Consider the following 27614-nt stretch of genomic DNA (forward strand, 5'->3'; position numbering starts at 1 on the left):
TCTCTGCAGCTGCCTGCAAGGAGGTTGTAGCAAGGTGGGGGTCAGACTCTTCTCCCAGGCAACAAGCAACAGAACAAGAGGAAACAGCCTCAAGTTCCACCAGGTGAGATTTAGATTAGATATTAGGAAAAATTTCTTCACCAGAAGGGTTGTCCAGCATTGGAACAGGCTGCCCAGGGATGTGGTTGAGTCCCCATCCCTGCAGATATTCAAAATACATGTAAATGTGGTGCTTAGGGACACAGTTTAGTAGTGGAGTTGGCAGCACTAGGCTAACAGTTGGACTCGATGACCCTAAAGGTCTTTTCCAACCTAAATGACTCTGATTCCAAGTCTTTGATAAACTGATCTATTTTTTGTTTCCCAGTCTGTTTCAGGCATCGTCTCCCCTGAAATCTTCTGGACACAGGAGAGGACAACCACCTGTCTGCAGAGGAGTTTTACTCCCTGCGTCTGACTTTCTCTTGTTGCTGTTGACTCGCTGCTGCTGGCACAACTGCCCAGGCTGCTCTGACTGACTGCGATGGCAGCGTGGGAGGGAGCCGAATGAGAGCAGACCTACCATGTGGATAAAATATATACTGGGAAGAGACAAGCAATGACTTCAGCAATTCTTATTGCTGCTAGATTTGATGGGGGCCACATTAATTTTGTGAATGCTTTGCCTTGCCGTATGCTTGCATTTGTCTTTTTTGTGAATGTGGAATTTGATACTGTAGAAATGAGCTTCCTCTTCCTCAAAGGCTGAAGCAAAAGAAGAGAATGTCCCATAACATCTTAGCTTTCTTCTACATTAACCTGCCGCATGAGATTTTACAGCGCTTGGTACTTTCCCCACCGTTATTCACCATGCAGCTGAAGGTTTTTTAATAGAGGTAGAAACAACACTATCAGTTTTACGCTAAGGACAGTCCAGCCACTTCATACTTCCTTTACTGTGAAAGCATCAACCATTTTTGGAACATCTCCAGTCAACTAGCTATTGGCGTGGAGACTTTGGGTCATACCTGAAGCCAGTGGTGAACACCAGGGAGAAGAGAAAGGCTTTGGAGAGGATCTTGCTCACACCACTTTGTAGCTAACTGGAACGTGGGGGCATAGATGAAGATATTGTCGCCCAAAGTGCATGACTCATTTGTCTTTTTAAGGTCCATTATTGTGTGATGTAAACCCACCTTTTTGGCAGTTTGGTATTGTAGTACTTTTAGCACTCAGAGGCCTAACACTCCAGAAAATGCATTTACACTGCATTTAAAGCTTGCATGTAGCTACATCCTGTCAAGGAAAGTCTTTACATAATGCATCAACATATGCTGAGTTTTGTCTCTTTTTTAGTACAGTATAGATATACAATGGGTTGGAGTGGCATTTCTAAGTTATTCAAAACAGCCCTAGGCAAGGCTGGGCTTTAAAATGTGTCAAGACCCTTAAAACACCTGGAATAGAGAGAGAAAAGGACCGCTTTGTATTTGCGTAGAACTTTCTTACCTACCAGGTTTCATTAACTTCAGCATCCTATTTTTTTCTTTGAAACAGTGAAAAATTGCATTAGGCAGGCTTGAAAAATAGAGTGTAAAAATAAAGTAATATGTTATTTTCTTAACTATGAATATTTCTAAATCCAAACGTCATTATAAGGCAAAATGATCTTTATTAGGAAGCGAATGTTGAGAGAATTCTATCCTAAACTTCTCTGCTGCTTTGCAAAGTAGGTCTGTTATCAAAACTTTAGCAACCCAGCTATTAAGAGATGTTTTAATGCAAGATCATTTGTCTCCTAAAATTTGAATGTTGTGGGTTTTAGACCTCGAGTCACAGCGCATATGTTCCTTCCATATAGCCAACATTAAACTGCTGGGTAATCTCTAAAGATCTATTTTCTACCACCTGTGACAATTTTTAAAAAACATCTTTTGCACTTTTAAGGCTGCGGTAAGTAAAATGGATTGTTTAGAGGAAAAATCAGCTCAGAGTAAAAGGTTTTGGAAGACGATACCAGAATGTTTATAATGCATGTTATGGTTGAGAGGATTGTGTGAATTTAGCCATTACTGTATATTTATATTGACATTTACATACAGGCTCCTACATAGTAAGCATTTATTGCCCAAGCAGGTAATATTAGGGACTGCTGTTAACTTGGAATATAAACTATTGGAGCCATTACATGGCCACGTGCATGGCCTTCTCAATACCTAAGAATGTGCTCCTAGAAATGCTTTTGCTGGATTAAATATTCAAAGCCCTTATAGCAAAAAAAAATAATGGCTACTGAATGGACACCAGCTCTCAGAGCAAAAAATTGCCATGAGCGAGCTTATGAATTACTGTCCATATAGGCATAACTCTTATCCTGTTTAATTTAAATATTTTAAACCATACCACAAATATGAAAAATACCATTTCTCTGGTGAAGAATGTGGGAAATAATACATTATTTGTCCATTATCACATAGTCTACTCATTTCCTAGGGTTTTTCCCAGTGAATTGCAAAGTTTTGGAACTTTATCCATTTTCATTAATAAATTATTTTATTCTGGAACCAGCCATTGGGTGCACAGTTGTTCTTCTAGGCTTGTGCCTGTATGCTGTCCAGGTTTGTGTGGTCTATTAGGGCTGGATTTACCCACTGAATTCGATTAGCTGCTGGGTGTCTGCTATACAAGCCAGACTATGGGCTGCCTATCAGCCATCCCAACAGAGAGTAAAGGCTGAACTAGGCAAAAAAGAAAAAAAGTCAACTTTTCTTTCCCCCTCAGGATACTGGTGGTCCAAAACAAGCCTTGGAATCGCTGTTCAAGTACCTGGTGAAATATGGTACTTCTTGAATTTGTTATAAAAGAGTTGGCAACAGCTGCTGGGCATTCGGCATCCTCAGTCAAAAGTGATTTTTAAGCCTGCTGTTTTAGCCTCAATGCTCTGTGCTCTCAGTTATGAGATGTGGAAATCTGGATGTTCACCAACTTGATGACACGTCTCGTAAGCAATGACGCCATGAGTCCCTGAAATAGGGACAAGAAATCTGAGCTTCAGAAACGATGCTCCATCTTTAACTTGCACAGCAAATGCGCAAAGACCAACCTATTGAGCAGCAATCTGCTCCAGGTAATGTATATTAAGTTCCTGTTTCCTGTTTAGTTTTACTGAGATTAAACGAGCTCTTACATTTTGCTAAACTGTTTTTTTTGCACATCTAAAGTATTTTCAGCCTTCCAGAGATCACACAGGAAGCTTGTGCCGCATAAGTTTAAGCAGTATGCAAAGCTGCCATCCTTTTATAGAATTTTGTCACTACTGACATACTGTCAAATGGATGCGGAGGAAATCAGACGGAGTATGCAACTTGACTTGAAATGTTAGGTGTACGGTGAAAGACATTTTCATGAAAAATGTCACGTCCCCGGTAATCTAGGTTTTGGACAAGTTAACATAGGCAAGTTCTTCTGCAGTATTTTACAGGTTTGCTGATGGTTTCTTCACATTTTAGTGATGAACTTCTGTTGTCCGCACCGCTCATAAAGGTTTTGTAATTGTAAAAATGCTTTTGATGGTTCGATATGAGGAAAATCTTAAGATCTAGATGGCTACCATAGATTTTTCCATCAAAATTTATTCTATATGAGAAAATTGGTTGAAACATATACTGTTTTTAAAAGAGCTAGCAATTAATTAGTGCTGCTGCAGGTTCTTTAGGCACTAGCAGTTCTCAGTTTACAGAAAAGCACACTATTGCTTTCTCACCTCCTCACACCTGGCAGAAACAGCTCGTTGCCTTTCATACACAACACCAACTATTTTGTTCCAAAAGTCCATCTTTAAAATTCATACCTAAGTTGCAGTGCCTACAGAAAAATGATATTTTGGTTTAGGACGTTGAAGACCAGCTGTCACACTGCCCAGCTCCCTCTCCTGTGTTACTTTTCAGAGTACATGGGAAACGTTTGGGAACAAGGATGGTCTTGGTTGTGGCTTTGTATAGCCTTTAGCATAATTGCATTGCTGGCCATGAAACAGGCGTTGTGGAAGTTACTGTAGAATCAATAATCATAACAATGTAAGGGTCACTGTGTAGCCTAATAGCTCTGCCATTCCTTCAGCGATGCTGCATCCCCCCTTCTTCTTTCTGGTATTCTTCAGTCCTCAAAGGTCCGGCTTCCCCTGTGCTTCAGTAAGTGCATCATGTACTAAAACTGTTCTCCACAGGAACTATCTTGCACCTATTTTTGTTGCAGTAGGAAATGATCTGCCTGAAAATCAGTCTTTTCTTTGCAGCCTTGTAACATTTGTCACAATCCCTTTCTAGCTCTGCCTAAGCTCCACGCCAGCCTCAGCCCCAGCCCTTGTTTTTTTCTCTCTGCCCTTTCTCTATGGGATGCTCTGCAGGATCCTCCTTTACGGCACCCAATGAATTCCTTGCTGGACATGTGCACAGATGAAGCACATCTTGAGGAGCTCCACTGGCACCTTCTGTCAATAGGGTTCATTTTACTTCACTGTTGGGACAAATCCTTAAACTTCAGGATGGCCTTGATTTTCTCGTGTTGTATGGCAGCTCTTTGTTTGGTTGTGGGAGGCAACCCAAAAAGATCCCTCTGTTTTTCTAAAGCATTAACAGAGGGCTCTGCAGCCTGACCAGCACTATGGGGGGGTCCCTCCACAGACAGCAAAGCCCCTCTGCCCTGCAAGGGGAGACCAGCCATCCTTTTGTGAGTTGAGCTAGAAATACCAGAAAGATACTGTTGTTCCTGGCTGGGGGAAGGTTCAGGGAAGGTGTATGCCACGAAGGGGCTTTTCTAGAGCGCTGAAGGTGCAGATCTGCATCTGAATCTGCTGGTCCCCTGGGTTGCCCTGGCTAGAAGGGACCACTGTGGCGCGAGATGCTGCGGGAAGCGAAGAAGGGCAGCAGCTGTGTGTGCCTGGGCTTCTCCAGGGGCTGTTTCAAGGAGAAGTGTTAGAACAGAAAATCAAAGAAACTGAAGTGTTTATCTGAAGGGACCTTCACCAGGCAATAGTACAAGTCTTTTTTTGTTTGTTTGTTTTTTTTTTTTGTTTTTTTTTTTTTTTGTTTTTTTTTTTTTTTGTTAAGAACAAACTCTCTGTTTGGCCAGAATTGATTGGGTGTTTTATAAATCTAATGTAACAGTATGGTGTCACGTTTACTAAAGCTACATTTCGAAACAGTAAAGCAGATTTGTTGCAAGCTATTTATTTCAGTACTCAAAGGGTTTCATTGAAGGTAAGAAAAGGGAAGTTGTCTTGAGGCTTAGAATTGTAATTCCTTTCAGCATTTCCTTTTAAACCTCATGTTTACCTTCTGCAAAAACTAACCCCCCCTGTTTGCTGCAATTTTAACAGCGAAGCTGCTTTCATACTTCAAAATCTGTCTTCTTATCCAGTCTGGAAGAACTTTGCACTAAACCTGGGTGTAAGTTGCTCACTGGTGAGATGGTTACTTTTGGCTGTTGCAGGAAGTGGTTTTATTTTACATTTTTTTTTCTTCCTACTTTCTTTCTATCTTTATGAGCTGTAGGAGATTAACCCAAATGCTGTCTATAGACATGTGACCTAGATGTTTTCCGTTTTTTGAAATAGTTAAAACTGTTGCTGGTTGATGGCAGTTTGAGATGAGATGATGGCGTCTGTGGGGCTGTAGGTAAGGAGCCTTAAATTCATCTTAATGTGGTTTAAGAACCCTGTTGCTAAAGATTTTTTAAATAATCACAACGTGTATTTTTTATGTGTTCAATGCAGATTGTATTAATTACGCAATTATTTTATTTCTATTGGTGTTTGTGAATTTGAAAGCAATAAGCAAAAATGTAGAGGGTACAGATGTGAAACCATGTTTTAAAGGCAAAAATGGTGTTCAGAATTCAACAAATCTGCTGCATCCTTGCAAGAGGCAACTGTATCTGATGCTTCCTGGTATCCCAAACCACTAATCACTTCTCCTATCCCTGCTGGTACTAACTAGCTGTCCCTAAAAGGTAGAAAAGGCTGGTGGCACTGGCTGGAAAATGAGATTACATCACTTTTCCCAACATTTGCCTTTGCCAGGTGCTGTTCAGCATTGCTTGATTAACTGGGTTCCCTGCTGGTGACCACGAGGGAGGTGATCAGTAGCGGTGGATGCTGTAAGAGTTAGTGGGTGGTAAGGGTAGATGTCCAGCTGATACTTGGTATTGCTAGAGACTGAAGATGTTGATAGAGGGATTTCTTGCCCTGCTCAGTACCAAAAATGTGGTACCACCCTATTATTCATCAGTGACCCTAATAGGAAAAGGACACAGGGCAGCATAAAGGGCAATGTACCAAAAATACCCTTGGTTTTTCTATGGGCACTCTCAGTGACATTCCTCGTGGAGATGTTCAATGGAGATGTTGTGGTAGTGTGCTTCCTGCATGAAGCTGTTTAGATTCAGACTGATTCCTCCTCCGCTTCGGAGCTGACCTGAAAAAGGTTATCTGTCCTGAGTCCCCATCTCACTCGGAGCTTTCTATCAGAAAAGATCGCTTTGTGTTGCTGTCACTGGGCGAACACTGCTTGCTGGCCTTCCGGGCTTTACAAGGAAATAGTAACTTGGGAAGATGTACAATTAACACAATATAATGCTTTGATTATAGGCCACATAAAGGAGAGCCAGAATTAGCAAGATTTGTTCTACAGTGAAGATTTATTTTCCTGGTAATGTGTAGTTTGCTGCAAATTTTGTGACAAGTACTCCTGTTTCTAACTGATAGCCTTATCTTAAGAAGCAATTTGTTTTTCTTTTGGAAATATGGGTCAGAGTTGAAAGATATCATACGTGGCTTGAAGCTCATTTTGAAATCATGCATACTAATTGGAGACAGATTTTAGTGTAGTGTTGTAAGATTACATTTCAAATTTTCTGTACTTTTTGGAGAAAAAAAGCTGTCCCGCCTGCATGCACAAATCAGCACAGACAGGGAAATTGTATAAAAAGAACATGTTCTCTTCCTGGGCTGTGTTTGTAGTGGTTTTTATGTTACTGCTGCAACGTCTTAGAGTCATTTGAAATGCATTTTCCACAGAGCTGTGAGATTTGGTAAAGTAGTTTGAATTCTCAGAGTTATTTTTCTTTATTTTCTCCCTCCCCTGCAACTTACCTCTTTGTGTCCAAAAAAGATTCATTTAAAAGCAGCATCTCTTGTTCACTTTACCTCTCAATCCAATTACATCTGTAATGTACATTTGTTCATTTTCTTTTCCAAATAGAGTGAACAGCTGAATCACTCTGTGTTTTAAACCTCCTGCTGTACTCTATTATTGAATTACAAAAAAAAAAAAAAATAATATTGTGGTTTTGGCAGCATTTGTTGTAGAAACTTCCTTTTGCTTTGGTACAAGAGATACCCTAGCTTTAGAGAGATAATCCACCTTCTGACCTAGCACGAGTGCATGACCCCCTCAGCAGTCCCTCTCACGGGGCTGGGCTGGCCAGGGCAGCAATGGACAGATCTGTATCAGACCGTGGTCTGGGGCACGTTCCTCCCTACCTGGAGCAAGGCAGGAACCAGAAACTCAAATAGTGACAGACATCCATATAGATTCTTTTCCTGATATTTGGATGGCACAACTTTACAACCTCCGATGTGGTGCTAACTTAACCGAAACAGCTGTACGCAGCTCTGGTTTGGATTTCTCTACTTCTGCTCCCAGAAGTTATTACTTCTGTGCTGTGATGAGCTTCAGACCAAGCTCTAAAATCTAATATCCCGTGCAAGTGGGATGGAGTGCCCGTCACGATCTCTAGTGCTGCAGTGAGGATGGCTGCTGCTGTCTGCTCAGAGACTTCAGCCTGGTTCCTGCTAAGCAGTCCCACAGACTTTGAGCAGTGGGAACCTGCTGTATTATGGGCTGTTTCTACTAAGCCACATGGGGCTTAGTGGGTTATAGGCAGCGTCTTCTGAATTTTTTGAGGTTCGCAATGTGTAATTCCGGTACACGAGCATTTTTCTTGACTTTTGTTTTAGATGCCTCTGTGCTGTGTCAGCTCAATCAGCGTGAGTTGCTAACCATTCAGCTGGCTGTTAAAACCTGCATGCTGCTAAGAACTGTCTCGATGTTGGAGACGTGTGTTTTTAGCGCTTAGGTGTGTTCTTGATTAAAAACCTGAAATATGGCAGTTGTACGGAATTTATCGTAATACTGTATGGGTGTTGTTTGGGCTGATCTCTTTTAAAGACAAAAGAAAGTATCACTGGAGCTCTAGCTAAAGTCTCTATGTTTCACTTTTCTCCTAAGTAAGACTTTCACATGGAGGCATCAAACCTGTTTCTCAGCACTACAAAGACAGAAGCTGGTACTGGTGGATGCCATCTATATGAAGATGCTTTGATCATTTTTCTGGTTTCATTTGTTGATGGCATTAATCCTGAAAAAGAACAGATGGGACAAAATTTTGGCCCAGCTTTTGGCCACATATCTTCCATGATAATTCAAGTGCTATTCAGAGCACAACAGCAGATTTCTTTACTGCTTACACAACCTGCACAAAACTATCCCTTTTCCCATCCTGTAGTGGCTTCCACAGCTTTTGTCACATTCAAACCAACTGCTGTAATGTCCTTTTAGTCTCATAGGAGGCTGAAGGTCCTGCTACCTCCAGCTTGCTCACAACAGCATGCTTCCTTGGGTGTGTATTTGGGAACCTGTGAGCTTGGTCTAGGTCAGGAGGTACTGGTGTTACCTGCTTCTCAGACCTTCTCATAAAGTTGGTCTGCTTCAGCCAGAAGTGTCAGTGAATCTTAATTTCACTGACAACTCTCTTGTTGACATCTGAAGGACAGAGGTGGTTGTGTGCTGTGCTGGATATTAAGCTTGTGCCTTCCTGTATTTGATGCCTCTGTCAGCCTTCCCTGCTTTAAGAAATTCTATAAAAAGGTTGTTTTGGAGACTCACTACAAAACAAACACTGCTAGCTCCTCGCTTTCGCAGGACTTCCTCAATGTGATCTATTTTTAATTTTAAGAGTGAGACTTCTCATCACAGAGTCTGTGGACTCCCATAATTTTTATTACACCTTGAAGCACCTTGGGGTGCAAACTTCCAGGCTGGCTGAAAAAGGAGCAAAAGAAATGTTCTTGGATATTTTTGTTTTAAGAAGGCTGTCTGAATGAGAAAACCAGGTGTTAAGTTTCTGGGCACAGATATTTAGATACTGCAAACTGACTACGGGGCAAATCTAACTCATGCTAGAGCTCAGCCCGTGGACGCAGCGGGGTCATGCTGAAGCAGATTTTCAGGACGTTGTTGGCTCGTGCTGAAGACACCTGGCAGTGCTGAGGTCTGGCACGTGTAAGAGCATAATTTGCCAGAAACTGAGAACCCAAAATGTTTACATGCTTGAAAATTTTGGCCTTTTTCTCTTAATTTCTCTTTATTTTTAGTCACTTTACTCAGTGTGAAAAAGAACTTGTTTGGGAATTCAGTAGGAAAGGTATCAGAGGGTTAAACAGATATTGGTATTTTCTGAATTAGATTCTAAATTTCTGGGAGTATGTGCAAGTTACACAGTAAAATACTAACTCAGTGCACAGGTACCTGCTGAAGGATTCCTTCAATAAATTAACTAAGCAAGTTTGATATTGCTATGGTTAGCGGTTTAAGGTTGTTTAAGGCGTAATGTAACACCTCCTATCATTGGAGTTTGACAGATATTAAATTATTCAGTTGCAGCTAGGCCAGGTATTGTGGGTTTGTACTGTGGCTTTTCATGAATATTTCTTTCCAAGCCTGTGCCTGACAGACTGAACAGGCACAGTCCTCGAGCAAATGAACTTCAAGTGACTTCTGATTCCATTTCCAAAACACCCATCAGTTTTCAGCACAGCTGCAACATGATGAAGGGGGAGTGGGGAGACAAGGAGGAAGAGAAAACAGAAGTGGTTGTGAGGCTGAGCTGAAGAGCTTTAAGTACGTGCTTGCTTTTCTTTTCTTATTTCTTTTCCTGCCACACCCTGAGCAAAAACCACCACTGTATTTGGTGCTGAACTAGATAGCGAAGCTCCTCCTAGGCAGGGAATAGCGCTTAGCACCTGTGCTTGTTTGTCTGCTGCTCAGGACGTTGCTAAACTCTTCCTTTGTGGGTGAGGAGGGAAATGACACAGATATTTTGTGAAGGCAATTGAAGCTATGGAGTTCTGTCTCCCAGGGAGTCACCTCCATGACTGGTAGGTCTGTCACCAGCCTGCAGGGTGTCAGGATGCTCTCAGCTTTTCTGGCATCCCAACTGGAGCCAGGAGGCACCTGCTGCTGGGCTGGCCAGGTGTCTGCTTCGGACAGTGGAGTTGGAGGAACTGAGCAGTCCACAGTGGGAGAACGGACCCAACACTAGCAGTGTGTCCCACTGTTTGGGGAATCCCCAGCCCACATGGGGATGCTGGCCGGAGCCAGACCTCCCCCCACACTGCAGGAGAGCCTGATGGTAACACCATGGACATTCACAGCAAACACCAACAGAAGCCTCCCTGGGCTCTCTTAAACAAAATGCATTTCTAATGAACAGCTTTGCTACAAGTGAATCAACATTTTCCACTAGGAAGGCGTTACATCAGATTTTCCAACAGGCCGAGCTGTTCTGACACATGCTGCCTCTTGTGCTTTGGGCCGAGTATTGCTGAGGTTTGATCTAGAAGGATTAATGTTTCTATTACCAGCAGCACATTGTGTTCTCTGTTAGTTTATTAGCAAAAAAAAGTTAAGTATAGTAGTACCAGTGTAATGAGTAGTCAAATTCTTGTGATGATTTTTGGACTAGGAGGTGGCATTAATCCATCCACTCTTCTGGGAGTGGCAACGAAAGTGGAAACAGCCCAAGTAAGAGCAACCACAACAGTCAGTTCCTCCTTGTTCATTAACCCTAGGCCCTGGCAAAGGCAAGGAGTGCCCCCACTCTTAGCAGAGGCTTGGAGAAACCGGTGTCTTCAACTAATTCTTGAATTTCCTTTGGACAGCCTAGCACTGGCTCTGGGTTGGGTAGGAAGAAGTCATACAGACCTGAGACATCCAGAACTTCTGCACGGATTTTTAATCAGAAAACTTCTTTGCTAGTTTTAATTTTCATCTAAAGTTTGGGTCTTTTTATTAAATCTTTCCTAGAGTGCAACTAAGTGAAGAGAGGGAATCTATTGAGAAGTGGAGCAGAAATTGCATAAAATAAAAGAATGAAAAATGTTCAATGCAGAGATTTCTTACCAGACTCGTATCACATGCTGAGATACAGGTGTTTAGTGAATAATGCTGATGCACAGTGCGGACATTTTAACGCAGGTACGTAGGACTGCCAAGGCTCACTTGAGCTGAGTGCAGCAATTTCATCCACCAAGGGATCTGAGGGGTACATCAGCTCTGCATGTTTCCACATGACTTAATAAACCCACAGCTGATGGAAGATGTAATACTTGTCAAGGATTTCTGCTCTCAGCCATGCTGGGGGCAGATGAATGGCTGCCACTCTTCTCACTGTGACTGCTGGTGTTCACACGTGGATCTGGCACTGACGCACTCCTGCTGTCGTCACTGCTGACTGACTGCTCTGAGTGCAGCGTGTCTGCGGTGGGGCTGGGGGTACAGGTGGGCTCTGGTCTCCTGGCCCATGCAAAGCAGGCATACAAGGTTCCTGGAGTCATATTGAACCACCTTAGTTAAAAAAAAATATTTTCATTGGTCCCTCATGAAGCAATGTACATTCGCAGTAAAAATTTTAAATCGAATGAAGAGAACCTGTGCTCAAACCTCTTGCATAATCCAAGCAATCATGCTTTTGACACCACAGTACCCTTGACATTTCCCCTTTGCTGAATGCAGACATCTTAGCCACACAATGTGGTATCAAATACGGTCACATAAAACAAATGCCATTGTCTCCTGCCCACTTTGCTGGCAGGGCAGGGGGCAGGTGCTCCTGCTGCCTGATGCTCTGCTCTGGGCACGGCAGGGGTGGCTGCTGAAGCAAGCTGGCTGGGGGCCCCACGAAATGCAGAAGAGGGGCTTGCTTGATGCAAGCCACAGAGAATTTCCCCTTCTAGTTCCTGCTGTAGCTTAAAAGTTTTCTCCTAAAATTGTAGGTGTGGGCTCTGGTGTGTTTCACAGCAGTGTCTCTTAGAAGAGCAGCACCGGGAGCTCTGCAAAGTGGAGATGGAGTGTGGGAACACATTAAAAGTGTCTGGAGCTTTTTTTTTTTTTTCCCCCTCAGATGGGAAGTGGGAGCAGTGAGAAGAAGTAAAGGGAGCAGCTGCAGGATCACAGCACAAAAACTACTGCAGCTATGTCTGGAGGAGTGGGTGGGAGGGACCGTTTCATGTGCACAGCACGGGGAATCAAACCTTATCCAGGGGAGTGGGAGGGAGGGGGCCTTGCCATCTGAGGAAGGGACGAGCCTCTTGTTGTAGACATTATTGAGGCAGGCGGTGCCAGAAAGAAATATTTTTTTGTGGTAAGTTTTACATAAAAAGGAAAGAAATATTTTTACTATAAGTTTGTTTTTTTAATTTTTTTTAAAGCCTGAGAAGCTTTAAAGCCTTTCCTCTTTGATAATCTCAGTAACTCAGTTTAACAGATGTGTCTTCTGTAGGATGATGGGTATATGGAATTGCGAAATGGAATAAGACATGGCAAATGTGCATTTAAACTACTAAGTTGAGGGACTCTGAGATACCCTAAGAGGTTAAACTCACTGCCACTGCCTCACCAAAGGCTTAAAAGAGCTCAGGAAGGCATTTTTTCTAGTGAAGGGGCTGCTGCTGCTGCAGGACCTAAGGAGCAGGAGGCAAACTGAGGCAGGACTTAGAGCTGCTCCAAGCGTTCAGTTGTGCACAAGTGATCCAGAGGCAGAGGGGCATCAAACTTGTGTGCAGTCTTAGTGATGAGCAGGAGGTGCTTCCTCCACCATGAATCAACCAGTGGAGCATATGCCTGTACATGAATGTGGTGGGGGTCACAACTGTGCTGTAACATCCTACCTGAGCTGGCCTTGTGGTGGCTTGTTTATATCGCTGCTGTGAAATCAAAACCTGAATTTCTGTTGGCAGAGCTCTGAGATTTAAAGCTTATAGGAAGTTTGTTTCTCTGGTTATTTGCAGTAAACTTTCAGGCATTAAAAAAAATATTTTTCTAATACATCAGTTTGTCTTGTGGTACTAACTCTTCTACTTCTCCAGAGAGTTTGGGCTGTTCCAAAATTACCATCACCACATGTCTAGTTCAGGTAAGCATGGAAAGTTTGGATGAATATCTGAATCTCTGTGAGGAGAAGTTCTGCAAAATTGAGCTGGAAGTATTTCAAGAAGTCTTACTTTGAAATTTCTGTCACTTCTGCTTCTGCTTGTATCTGTAAATACTGCAAGAATAACCTTTCCCATAGTATCTCATCACTTCAGATCTGGCAACATTAAAAGTAACAACACTTTTCTGAACATTTAGGCTATAGGAACAGATTTCTTTCAAGCACCGGAGAAAATTTGTGATTCTTATGTGATCTTCCTAGAGAAAACATTGGATTTTTTTTTTTATTTTTTTTTAAATTTGGAATTAGACAGCTTTAAACTAAAAAGTTACCGTGCGACAAGCATCATATGCAGGTGTAAAATTAGTTTAGAACTGGTCAGCCGTACTTGTGGTGGTTGGAAAGCCATGATTGCATTACTGTACTTACCTGCTGTATATGAATGTATAGCAGAAAGGAAGGAGGTAGAAGGAAATTACCTTTTCCTCCTGTGTTAGGTGAGGGCAGGTCGGGAGTAACCAAGCATTCCCCTCTAGCACTTCTCAGGTTTGGTGTTAAATCAACTAAATTGTTACAAACCTTTATGATGTTGTAAACTACTTGTGGCCATTGGTCTAATGTCTAAATCATACTTGTTCTGTATTCTGTGTTGCAGGGTGCATTATGAGTGCTACATTTCAGGTGACAGTCATAGCTGAGTTTTTTTAATACTGTGTATATATGACCAATATTCATCACTGGAAGGATTGTAATCTATCTTGCACAGCATGGAAAATGCAGGCAGGTGTCGCAGATCAGATGCGCTCCAGAAAGAAATGAAATGCACTGCCAGCAGGAAGACCTAGAAGTAGCAATTTTTCCCAGGCATGTTCTTTTACATATTCAACTGAATTTCTACTATGGACGACTGTTCCCAGAACATATGCAGGCCAAACTGTACACAAAGGATACTTTTAGCTTCAAGTTCCACTTGAAACTGAGATATTAAAGTGACATAGGAGCGGTGAAAATAGACTCCATTATGCTATCCCATATGATATATTGGGACAGACAAACTCCTGAAACAACTGTTACCTTTCCTGAGACCTTCACATGTAATATAATTAAGAAACTAAGTGATGCAAGAAGAGACGTGACCATATGTAGTCACTTCCTGATGTGAGGAAGCTCTTTTACCCTATCCCATGTGTTTGTGTTGTTTCCAAGAATATCCTAGTGATATTTCTAACGATATTTCCTAGCAAGCTTTTGTTTGTGCAGGGAAGTCCCGTAGACAGCAGGTCATGGAGGATCACAGGATGAGAGTCGGATCTGTGGTCATTAAATATGGATGTGAAGAGTTTGTCATTGTATCTGCACAACTTTGGAATAGTAACAGTCTCTCATCCTCTTCTCTTTCTAATTTTCAGGCCATTTCTATCCAGGTATGAAAGCATTTTCAGAGACAGCATGTCTCTGCCCTATAGGGTACAAGTAGCTTTTTCAGGTGGCTGTTTTTCTTTGTCATCTGATCCTGCTATTTTTAAAGGTCTACGTATAGCAGAGAACAGACCCTGGGGCTTTCAGCTATCATCTTTTACAACATCTCAGAATGACACAAAAGAGGACTTTAGGTCCCTGCTTAAATCCTCGTTGACAGCCATTGCCAGTCTAGCACAGCTGTTTAAATTTTCTGTCTTCATGTCTCTCTCCATCCAGTCTTTGAGACAAATCAAGCAACAATTTGTAAAGTTTAATAAAATTTCCGCTGAAACTGTCTATTTGGTTAAGGCATTTTACTGCCATCTGCTAGAAAGTGGGACTTGATATCAGCCTTCAATTACTTTATTTTATCCTTTTGATATTTTTTTATTGTGTAAGGTGCTATTGCTAGTTGCAAAAAAAGAAGATGACTGCAGTCAATCTTCATAGCAGCAAGTCACTTACATTTTTAGTGCTGCAGTCAATGGGCAGGAAAATCTCTGAAGCTTCAAACTGTAGAAGTCTGTAAGATACCGTGCGGTGTAGACTTCACAGCCACGTGAGGCTGTGACCTACTGTAAGTAGAGATTCACATACTCCTAATATGTGTGGTAGCTATCAGGAATGGGAAAAGAAGCCCTGTAGTTCAACACTTTAGTTCTTTGGAATTCAGTCATCAGAACAACCGTAGAGTATGTTCTTAGACCCAAAATTCAACAGAGTTGCTGCTGTACAACGGTGCAATGGTGTCCCTCCCTCTTGCAGCCTCTTAGTGTATCACCACACCTGACACCGCAATGCAATATGTGCTTTTTTGTTCCTTTTTGGGTGTGCTTGGTGTTACTTTGGCTTTGCTGTAATTCCATCAGCTGCAGTGGGTTCACTGTGAACCTGAGATCAGGATCAGACCTTTAAGACCTGTCAGAAACTGCATGTCCTGTATTGCAGAAACTAGGGAGATAAAATTTCAAATGATACCATGCTTTGGTCCTACTGGATATTAAGCTGGTTTTGTGATTTTTCAATCATGAGAATTATTGACTAAGTGTTATTGTAAAATGTAGCGCTTTCTTTAATATCAGAGAATAAACCAAAAAGTTTGAAATGGTCATCATATCAAGGATCAAGTTAAAATCTCAAGGATAAAAGTTTCTTTAGCATAACAGTTGCTTAACAAGGATGCTTGGAAATGCTTTACTTCTTGTACTGGGCTACTGCCTAGGAAGTCTGCTATGATTTGGGCCAAGCTGTGTCAAGAAATTGACTTTTAGGTACATCCTTCATAGAGACTGGATTAGATAGCTCACAGCATAAAAAAAATTGTGAATAATGGTGCTGAGCAGCATATCCCACACATGGTAACAAAGAAATGCTGGGCAGTGAGATATTAGTACAAACAAAGCAGAAAAATGAGTTTACTCTTCTCTTTGCCCATAGGAGAGGCATTGGTAACTACACATGTAAATTAGAGTTGCCTGAAGAACTCTGTGGGCCATTTCTGCTTTTATTTGCAGAAAGTCCTCAAATACTGGAGTAGAAAAGAGTGACTACAAAGCCAGCCTTTAAACACTGAAATAAGATGACCCCCATGATCCTGGCTCAGTGTGTTGTCAGTTCTGAGAGACACCACTGAAAGCCTAATATGGTTGCAGCAGGTAAAGAAATTAACAGGGGATGTGATAATTAATGCTGATGAGCGTGGCTTTTGTAGGACTCGGGATGTATCAACTAACTCACTGGTGTTTGCTGATGAGATTGGAGTTTTGGTGGGTAAGGGGAACTGAGTTGTTTGGTTTAGGGCATTAGCATTTTACAACAGAAACTCAGTAGTTTACATTTTACATTTTACAGTAGAACTCAGCACAAAGTCCTGTTTTATTGTCTGTCTGATATAAAAGGATGAAACCAGAGTAAAGACCCAGGCAATGGTGATGCAGTGCCATTCCTGATCTCCTACTTTGACTAGAGATATGACCGACAGTTGAAATTAATGCTGCTTCCTAAGTACAAATTATTCCAGACATCTTTCTGCAAAGGGAAAGGCACAGGAATGTTACATCTGTATTGTATTTTCATTACAATGGATTTTTCTAGTTCTCAGATAAACTGGCTTCAGGACACTTCTGGACACTGGCCCAGGACACCGCATCACTCAGCAGCCTTTGCTGTTTGTGTCCATGCCCTGGGCGCAGACATGTGATGTGTTAGCTGTGAGAGCTGTGTGGCGCCCCCCCCCCCAAAAAAAAAAAAAAAAAAAAAAAAAAGACACAACAGAGTGCAGATAAGAATAATTGGAAAAAAGCTTTGTGGCTGTTTACTTGTTATGCCTTCTCTCTACCTACAGTTTTTTCATCTGTCCCCTTTTATTTCCATCAGTTTTGTGTTTAAGCACTAACCGCCCTGAGCTGCGCTTCAGCAGAGATAACAAACAGTGCAGCAAAGGCTAAGAGCAAAGCCCAATAGCAGAAATATTTACGTAGGTGTGTTGACTTTAAACGCTTCTTTCACAGGCACAGCAATATGTTTTCTCCTTTACAAGAATGTTCTGACACACCACGTGTGTGGCATTATCTTGTTTTTTCATTTGTTAACTCTTACTTCCTCTTCCATTTTTATGGTTTTTGGGGCTCACAGGTCTAGTGTAATGGGGAACCTACTGCTGATTTTTGTTCTTCTGTAATATTGTTTCATTGGATGTTCTTCATGTACAGTATGCTTTTGAGTAGAAAAATGGAATTAGTGAATGTAACAAGATCACTTTAATTTTGCAGTGTTTTCATGTTTCTATGTCGAGCACTTTCATGGTCTTTATGCTTCTGACTTGAAAATGGTGCATATGTCATAAGGGGCAAAGTTGGAAGAAATTAAAAGTTTATTTTGATAATGAAAAATATACATAATTTTTTACTCTTATAATCCTGAATAACAAATGCAACAAATTATATTAATCATGGATAGATTTTTTTTCCTTTCTTGGATAAAAGTACTTGTTACAACTACTTGGTACAAGTTGCTAATGAATTAACATTTGCATTCCATCTTACACTGTCAGTAGCTGCAGGAAATGCAGGCATAGCTCAAGACATAATTTTACAAAACCTATATACTAACTTTACCAATACTGTACCAAAACTCATAAAGTTCTTGGGTAATACCAGTCAGACCACTCATGACATGATCAATCTCTGGACAAAGCAGCATGTCAAAATGGATTAAAATCCTGATAAATGCAATGTGAAATTTCCTCTTAGCTTCATGAGCTGCTGTAGGAGGGGAATACTTGCTGGCTGTCATTGTAAGATGGAAACCATAATTAAGCTACCAGAGTCAGAAGAATGGCAGTAAGATGAACAGTTCACATATTTATTTTTTTTCAAAAAGCTAAATAGAATATTTTTACTTTTTTTTCATGAAAATTATAAATAGAAAAAGGAAGGGTTGGTTTTGCTGTTTTTCATTGGGAAGTTAATAATGTTAATTTATTTCCTTTATCATCTCCTTTCTCTTTCTGAGGAGAAAAAGCAAAAAATATTTTCCCCATCAAAGGAAAATGAGAAATAATTGAAATATTTTTGCTGTTATCGAACATAAAGATTTTGTAAAATCTGTTTTTAAAAAAATAGTTACAGAAAATGTTCTTGAAAATAGTTTTGCCAAGACCCAGCACTTTGAGAGGAAGACCGAGATCTGATCTTCACAGTTTGCTGTTACTCTTTTAATTGGGCCTGATTCTCAGAAATGGGACGGCTTTGCTGTGTGCACGGATTTACATCTGCAATAACCTTTCTGTTTCTCATCTCTGTAATACTCATTACTTCCATACCACGTGTTTGCAAGTTGACTGTACATTTAGAAATTAGGGGTTTAGGATCTTAACTATTGATGTGCCAGATATGTCAAATGTAACAGTATGTCAGCTGCCACTTGACCGTTTTGCAGCCACCTCACAGCTGTAGCTGGTGTCTGAGCTGTGGCTTCAGTTCGACCTGAGTCACTCTGGGGATGCTGTGCTACTTGCTGGAGCAGGTTTCTCTCCTCCCTGAGCATCCCAAACACGTGGACCAATTTGTGGGAAAAGTGACTGCAAGCATTGACCCACTGAGGTTGCATGAAATTTTTAAAGGATGAACAACTCCCTTCGGTGACAGCTTTTGGACTCCTGAAAGTACCTCCAAAGTGGCTGTCTGTGTAGGGTTGAACTGGTTTTGCTGTCCCACCCAGAAAGATGCTTTTGTCCTTTCAGCTCAGTGATGTTTCTTGCCCTGTAAGTAAGCTGATCTACCCGCTCTCCAGAAATTAAAGTTCTCCTTTCTCATATCCAGTATAACCTTTACCCCCACTCTATCTATCACTTTTCCCTTCCTGTATCACCCATCCAGCCTAGTGTCAAGGATTTTTCTTGTACAGGTACTGTTCCTTGACTTTTCCCCACCCTTATCCAACCTGCTGCTTCTGTTCCACAGTGCCCCAGAACAGGTTTTTCCAAGAGGACTTTTCAGGGTGTTCCCCTCTCCCCCTTCTCCGAGGTGAGTGCCTTAAAGTTATGCTGCCCCTTTGCTCCAGGAACCCTATAAACAATGGCGAGGGGAGGAGGGGGAAGTCTGTCTTGGTTTAATGCCTTTCTCCAGCAAATCAACCGTAGGAGGTTTCAAACCTAAAATTTATCTCCAGATGCTAGCTATTTGCCAAAAGGCAAATTAGTTAATTATGTAATGAACATGGAGTGCCTCACAAGCAGTTGCACGGGGCTTGGCAGCTCTGCCTTCCAAAGTAAGTGTAATGAATTCCCCTGCAAAACTGGCCCCAACTTGGCCCTGACACTGCTAATAACAGTTTGGAAGAACCAAATCATAAAAGGATCAGATAAGATCCTTCTTCTGGTTTCTGTTAATATTTCATCTGTTTCTCGACTGTCTTCCCCTCTATTATTTTTTAAACTTTTTTTTTTTTTAAATAATAAAAAAAAAAAAAAGAAGAGCAGAGTGTAAGTACTCCCAAATTCTTGCAAATGTGACTGCAACGCCCTTGCATTCGTGGAGCTCATATTCAGGGTGCCATCTACTGGCACGCAGGGAACCTATAACGCTATTGGGAATCTTCATGGAGTTGGGGCAGCAAAGGATTTCCACCTGGAAATCCTAAGGGAGCGACTTCTGTAACTTGTACCTTTCCTTTGTATTTTGCAAGATCTCCTTCATATTTGACAGGATCTCACCGTGCGCCACACCAAAACAAGCAAAATCTGGTGGTGGAAATGTTGAGGTTTGGGTTTTTTTCTTTTCTCTTATGCTGGTTCCTGTAATTTTAGTGCCTCAGAAAGTCTCCTTGAAATACTCTGATGTAGGTGAAATAGTTCCAGTTTGGGGAAAAATTAACTAAGGTTCAACGAGATTAGAATAAAAATTTTCAAAAGTCTTTGCAGACTTGTCATTTACTGATTGTGTTCCTATTTGTGATCCAGGGTATGACTTTGCCATACTATTAAACTTTTCTCTAACACATCATGTACTGACAACACCAGACAGAGACTACCTAATTAAAACTCATAATGCTTACAAGAAGAGATATGTCAGAGCTTTATAGGTGGGAGAATTCAGAAGAAAAATCTGAGAGATGTGCTCCAGCCAAACATTGGATCGGTGACAGAGCCAGTGTTGCTCTCGTCTCTCGAGTCTGATCAGCTCTCCAGCCTGGAGCCTACTGAAAATCTGTTGAGAATTTTGATTTGATACCAACATGAAATACAAAATGGCTTGACTCTCCAAGTTTAGAAGGAGGAAAAAATCATTTCCTACTTAGAGCTGCTGCAGACCTTACTGCCAAAATGGCAAAGTGTCCCTGTGACATGGGTTTGAGCGGTGACTTCTCTGAAGGGTGGTGAGAGGTGTCTCAGGGAGGGAGAACACACAGTGCTGTCTGCCAAAGGTCCACGGAAAGAGTTTCCTCCAGCGGCGTACACCAGCTCTGGGCAGAAATAGGCACACATACTCCTGAGTGGCAGGAAACGACTTTAGCCTAATTTTTCTCCTCTCTTTCCCTGGTTGAACTTCTGTAGGGATCCTTGAGTAACTAATTCAATGTGGAAAACAGCCAATGAGTATAAGCTTTACTGTTGCTTTTATTAAAGTTATTGTTCCTATCATGGCACATAAGGTTAAACGTGTAATGGCTAATATTGAAGCACTTCTTCTCATTTCTCTCTTCAGGAGCACTGTGTTTCTTCATATTTCCATATGTCTGGCTGTATGAGTTTGAATACTGCTGAAGATATTCAAAAGCCTTCTGGACGTTGTCCTGGGCAACCATCTCTAGGTTGTCCTGCTTGAGAAGGGGGAGGTTGACCAGATAACCTCCAGAGGTCTCTTCCAACCTCGACCATTCTGTGACTGAGTGATGTCTCATTATCATCCTCTACACCTAAGGCAGTTTCCTGGGAGGAATTGATTTATTGAGGCCAGGAGAGGGTGAAGGTGTGAGAGCCATGTCCTTCCACCAGCACAACATCTGTGGTCCTGCCCAGAGACATGCAGTAGTGCTTGTCACCTCCCTCTCCCACCTCCTCACTGGTACCATATCTTCCTCTGCTCTGACACCTTCCTAGAAATGGACTTTATTGAAATCAGGGAATTGCATCTTTTAGAGTCTTCAGAGGTTGGGGAGATGTAGCTAGAAAAAGTTGTGCTTTTCAAACCAATTTGGAAAATGCTGATTTTCAACAGTTTGTATTATAACTGCACTTAAATGGATTTCCATTTGCCTGGCTCCATAGTCAGGAAATCAGCAATTCCAGCTTATATAGTATCTCCTCCTTACACATTTGCTCATACGGTTGCATAGCAATATAAATAGCAAGTTTTCTTGTGACTTCACCCACGATTTACTTATAGTAGTGCCAGGGTGAACTAGTGGGGGAGGAGAACGGAGCAGCAAGTGTTGCACATCACTGCCCTGATGTTTTGTACAGGAAATATAAAGCAACTCTTGATGAAGAATGTTTGGGGGATTAGAATAACTGGGACGGAGGTTATTGGGTTGCACCTAAGGCCGAGGCAGGAGGCTGACCAGCAACACTGATAGGGAAGGCGGTCGTTCCGCACAAGTGTCCCCCAGTCCCTCCAAGGGCTTGAAAGCTGACGTCCTTGGCCATTTGTTCATTTTGAAATCTTCATAATGAACAGAGAAACAAAAATCCCATCTGTGCTGTTGGTAGAATCTTAAAAATGAAAGGAAATTTTATTAGGTCTGGGTTTGAATCTAGGATGCTATCAGGGTTGCAGCGTGGCCCCACAATGCACTTGTAACATGCACGTATCGGACTGCGGAGGTAAGATATGTTAATTGGCTTCACAGCATGTCGCTTTCCTTTGCAAGATTTAAAATGTGTAGTGTGAGCAGGGCCAAAGACAAAGTGTAGTGGCTGCCAGCTGGACGTGGCAGAGGCTTGCAGGGAGATTACACCATAGAGGAGAATGGCTTTTGAGATAAGGATAATCTTTTACACAAACTAACTCTTCCAAGGCAGTTTGGATGGGTGAGTGATAAGGACAATAATAAAACTACAGGCTGACACAGCTGATAGTTATCCTGATGTTCAAAGATGATCAAGATCTTGCCAGTGAGATAACTCTGCTTCCTCACCTGACTATGATGACATAGAACTGGCATTGACACATTTTTGTACGAAGGGTCCCAAGATTAATGCTCTTATTTTATGTTCTTCAGGTCAACCCAGTAACCATGGAAAGGTCTACAACCTCTGATACGGCCCCTGAAAAGCCTAATCCTTCCCACCACAGCACGGGGGCTGTTCAAATGAGGATCAAAAATGCCAACAGTCACCATGATAGACTGAGCCAAAGCAAATCTATGATTCTGTCTGAGAACATCAAAGTCACTGAGCCTGTAAGTAAAATACTCCTAATATTTTCTGAGTCTTCCAGTTATGTGCAGTTAAGTTACTCGTTTCATGATCATCCCTTGTGAGGTGGGGTTTAATGGCACTAATACATTTTTAGGAGTATGGCTAGGAATTGGAATAACAATTTTCCTTCAATGAAAGACCAAATCTGGCTTCAGTGGCTGCAACCATAGCTTCTACTCAGAGCTTCAACTCTCAGGTATTAGCGTACTTAAGAATGTCTGCTGCAGACAATAGTACTTACAGTATCAGGTATATGTCATGATTTCTCAAGAAGGCAAACTTTAAAAGCAGACAAAAGAAAAGAAATAGAAATTACAGCTCTGTAAATAAAGGACAACTTTGTCCATGACAAAAGTAAGTCTTGCTGTAAGAATGAACAAATTCTAAAAAAGCCAACTCTGAAGTTATCTCACTATTTTAATAGTTGACAGAGTTGAAAGAGTTGAGTCATCTTTTATACATTACCATTTTTTTTTAAATTAAATAGTTAGTGGTGAACTCTATTGCCAGTTGCGTCCCTGCCCCTGTACTCCTTCCGAGCTACTAAACAAACTGATTGGTATGAGTCTCCCCTGGTTAATTTTCTTCCATAATGGTGGCAACTTGCAGCTGAGGCCATACGATGTTGCAAAATTATTTATGCAATGTTAACCACTTCTTGGACTCCAGATCCATTTTGTTCTCTGAGAATGCAAATGAGGGAGAAAACTCTGCTAGCTGGGGATGCAGTCCCAGGTCTCAGTCACTTCTCACAGCCATGCCAGCCATTAATTTTTTGTTTTGTTGATGTAATGGATTCCTATGAAATATTCAGCTTTCTAACAAAGTTATTAAATGGAGGAAGCCCACAATAACAGCTGTATTTTCTTCCCTTTTTACTCAAAGTTCAAGCTCAACATTCAGACTTATTTGGAAGTACATTATTTTAATCGTTTATTTCCCTGGTATAGCTTAACCCATTTCACCTTACGTTTCCGGGGAGAAAAATCTGTTTAGATCTTAGCAGCTGATAAGAGACTCATTTACCTTCCATTTAAACTATACTGTTTGCCTCAGACACACTGTACATGTTTCTTCCTTTTTAGCTGACGTGAAATGTTCCTCCATTACAAACCTGAAATGATGCTTATAGTAATTTACTGGCAATACTATAATGTATTATCAGGAAGAACTGTACCTTTGAAAAAGTTTAAAAGTTAAGTATATTTAATGATGCCTAACATATTTTATTGGCTGTGTTTAACAAAAGGCACTAGGCTGCAGTTGTTTTTGACAAGCATGAAAACATCACAGCATGAGACTGCAAAAGGAATTATGTAGAGAAATTACAAGTGATCCATCTCTCAATGAATTATCCACCTCAATAGCCTGCAGAACTCAGCTACCAATTAACACCTACTTTATTACATGTTGGGATGTACTTAATAACTTTCATGTGTTTATGCACTATTACCTTGACTGATGCCTCTTGTACAATTAGGCATAATTGGCATATCAATATGCAAAAGTTAAAAGGATTAACCCTCTTAAAACTAATGAGCATTTCTGTATCCAGCTGCTAAATGAGACAAAATTAGCATTTTTCACTTTTGGGCAGGATTTTATCATGCAGTTTCTCATTGTTGATATTACCTTGTTACATAACTTTAGTTTTGGGGATAGTATGCTGGACTGTTACAGAGCAAGGGCTCTTAAAAGTTAAATTAGACATAAATATTCACTGCTGCATTCCAATAACCATAGCAGGTACAATATATGTTCATTGGCTGAGAGCTGAAAAGTTGCTTTGTGTTACATTTGTTTAGTAGCTAATTATATAAAAGCGGAATTTTACTGAGTATATGTCATTTTACCAAGCAAACTTGGCTCCGGCATAATAGATTGAAAGCTTGCCATGCTACTAATTTCCTTTCTATTTTAATTCTTTTCATCTCTTTTTGCCATGCAGAATTTTCTGACTAGATATTGACAGACTGAAAGTGTTTTGGCGTATTTACTTAAATAAGCCTCTTAAAGTTGTTTGCTAACGCCCAAACTAAAAGCAGAACTCCGAAGGATCCAAATGTTTTCAAAGACGTGCGTTAAATGCAGTGAGATTCAAGTTAAAAGAGCGGTGAAATATCAGTTGCGCGTATTGATTGCACCTGACATGCCTGAATCTGTGCGTGTGACGAGCAGGATTTGGGGGGAAGCAATGGAGGAGAGCAGGCTCTGCCTGCCCAAGTGCCTTGAAAAAGCTGGGTCGAACCAATGTGGTACAGACACACACATATATCCCTGTGGATATATAGATTTATATTTAGTAATCTTGTTTTAAAATTCGTGACGCTCTTTTCCAGCGCACTCGACATACGGTCTTCGCTCTTGTATTTAAAGGCACACGGATCCCCGCTTAAAGATGCATATTCCCAGTATGTTAAGCAAAGCTAATTATTTTGTGTTAGAAGATAAAAAGGATTTATCCTGATCATTCTAGTTGGAAATTTTCTGTTTCTGACACTCTACCTTTGTTTAGATGATGGATGTAATCTATAAGGTATCCACTGATTGTGCTTATTTTCCATTTTACACAGACTGAATATTTTTGTCCGGTCATTGGAGAGATTCCTCTCTAAAAATTAGAAATAGCTGAATAGGGACTCCATATGACTCTTCCGCAGCCCATATTCGGCATATGCCTTGTACTCTATGTGCTATTAATAAATGGGTCAAATCCTTTTTACTCAACTTATGCAAAACCTACTGACTTCAGTGGATTAAGGCAATCAGCATTTGGCACATTTTAAACAATTGATAGAAATACGTATTTCTAAAATGTATGAGGAAAAAAATGAACGCTCCGGACAATAAAGGGCAAAATCCAGGCACAAAACTAGGAAGATGACTGGTGATTTACAGAGAGGAAAATACATAATTTTCTCTAAGGGATTTGTTGTATTCTGAAGCATTTGCTGTGATGCTTGTAAGCACACCTGGGGCTATACTTTTGAAGGTGGACAGATTATTTTCTATAATGTGACAAAGAAGGGTCTGCATCATACATCAGCAGGGCCACATGCACTTGTGCATTTTATAGGAGTGATGATGCAAACACAGAATGCATAAGCTAACTGATGCAAAAGCTCAATGTAGATTCTTGGGGGTTTAGGTTATTTATTTTGATGGAAATGCTTGAGCTTTGTGCAAAGGTTGAAATTGATATTAATGTAGAGTTTAAAGAGCACAAATCATGAAGCTGGACATGGACTGTGGTAAGCAAGGGCTCTTTCTGTGCTTAATGTTAGTGTCTGAACTAGCAATGTAAATGAATATTTGCTATTTTCATCTGTTAAACCCCATGGAAGTGCATTTTGCTTCATTCACAACAACTTCAAACAATGAAATGTCTTTTTTTATTGGTGCCTATATTAAGAAATAGAACCTATTTAGACATTCCAAAATGTTAATGTATTAGAGCTTTTTCTGATTAGGTTACACAAACTGGTGGGTTTATTTATCTCTCTAATACATTATCAGGGAAACGGGAAGCAATCTTCTTTTGTTTCTTACTCCTGTGATCATAGAACAGTTGCCAAAGTTATGGCTAGCCAAAAAGACAGAAATAAAATTGCTAAAAATATAAGCCTTCTGTTTAGCAGAGTTTTTGAGCCATATTTTGAAATTGCAGGGCTTGTACATGTTTACTTCAAATCAAGCTTATAGTCAAGTTTGAGGCTTTGTTTGTATAGATTGTCCTGAAGTAGATCCTGATATTTAATTAAAATGACACTAAATCACATTGAATTGATAAGACTTGGCATCTCAAACAAAGGTAATTGCCCGTATTGGTTTTGTACAAAAATAGAGCTGCTTGGAAAATGTGCAGCCAACACAGACTGTCAACTCCATTTATAGATCAATATGTGAAAACCATTGATCAGGCAGGCATGTGTAACAGTAACACTTTGCATTTATTTGTTGTTTTTATACCATGTTAAGGCTTACAGGATTATCGGCTTCCAAAATATTTTGACTTCCTCGTAAATATGTTATCTGTTTAATGTTAATTACAGACAGTCTCCAGCCCTCTTTTAGAGTATTTTCAGTTTCATTGCTCTGGGTACTTTTAGCTGAAAATGGATTATTTCAATCTCTGAGAGATCATCAGAGCTTCTTTTATAGTATAGTTTATTTAGGGAAAGTTTTTAAGGGTTCCTTCTTTTTTCCCCAGTTTATTTTTTTTCCTGGAGGAAAAAAAAAGTCTCGACAAAATATTTCTAAAAGCAGAGAACCTTCTCCTGTCGTAGTTGGGTACCCTTGAAGTGGAAGGGGAAATATACTCTCTTTATTGTGTTCTAATAGTGACTGCCCTGGCTTTATTCTCTGCAAATGTAATCATTGCACACTACTACATTATAGATGCCCTTATATTTATCACTGTAAGGATGTAGCTGCGTTCCCTTTAAGGTGTTACACAAACCATATAATAGCACTGGAACAGATGTAGGAAAATGTGAGCTTCCCATGACAAGTGTGATAATTGTTAATAAATGCAAGCTTGCACCTTGTTCACCCCAGATACTTCAGGGTAGGTATGAAAGCAGTGAGTCCATAAACAGTCCAGTTTTACTTCTTGAACATGAATATCATGCCTTCCCCTCCCCCCCCCCAAAAAAAAAAAAAAAAAAAAAAAAGCAAAAAATCTGTTGAGTAACATCAGCCGTTCTCCTTTCTGGCACAGGAAATGAGAAGTGAAGTGTGTCATATGCCCCCTTACCGTATTCAAACCGGTTTTGTGCTTTCAAAACTCAGATCTGCTCTCTGGTGTGTGTCATGCTTGCAGATTGACTCATTCGACCCTTGACTTGAGGTTTTCATCCATTTTGGTACGTGCCCCCAACCCCCCTTGCTCCCGACCTGGGGAGCTGCTCTGGCAGCGGGGTCAGGGTGTTCGGGGTACTGCTCCCAGGTGCCCCTACCTGCTCACCTGTGTTCTACATAGCAT

The 27614-nt window shown here is 40.9% G+C and overlaps 1 protein-coding gene across 4 annotated transcripts in view; it reads left to right on the plus strand.

Annotated features, from left to right (window-relative positions):
- Window positions 1–5274: 5274 nt before the first annotated feature.
- ARHGAP15 (Rho GTPase activating protein 15) overlaps window positions 5275–27614 on the plus strand; it is a 333073-nt gene continuing 310733 nt past the window's right edge. Inside the window, exons 1-3 of one of the 4 annotated variants that reach the window (XM_080399695.1) lie at window positions 5275–5426; window positions 5594–5654; window positions 22432–22611. In XM_080399695.1, coding sequence (XP_080255821.1) covers window positions 22447–22611 — 165 coding nt within the window. In that variant the 5' untranslated portion in view covers window positions 5275–5426; window positions 5594–5654; window positions 22432–22446. Of the gene's footprint in view, window positions 5427–5500; window positions 5655–22431; window positions 22612–27614 lie in introns of those variants that run through there. The other 3 variants (XM_080399693.1, XM_080399696.1, XM_080399694.1) reach the window with 3 other exon arrangements.

This window comes from Falco punctatus (assembly GCF_963210335.1).
Source record: "Falco punctatus genome assembly, chromosome: 8".
NCBI classification, from domain to species: domain Eukaryota; kingdom Metazoa; phylum Chordata; class Aves; order Falconiformes; family Falconidae; genus Falco; species Falco punctatus.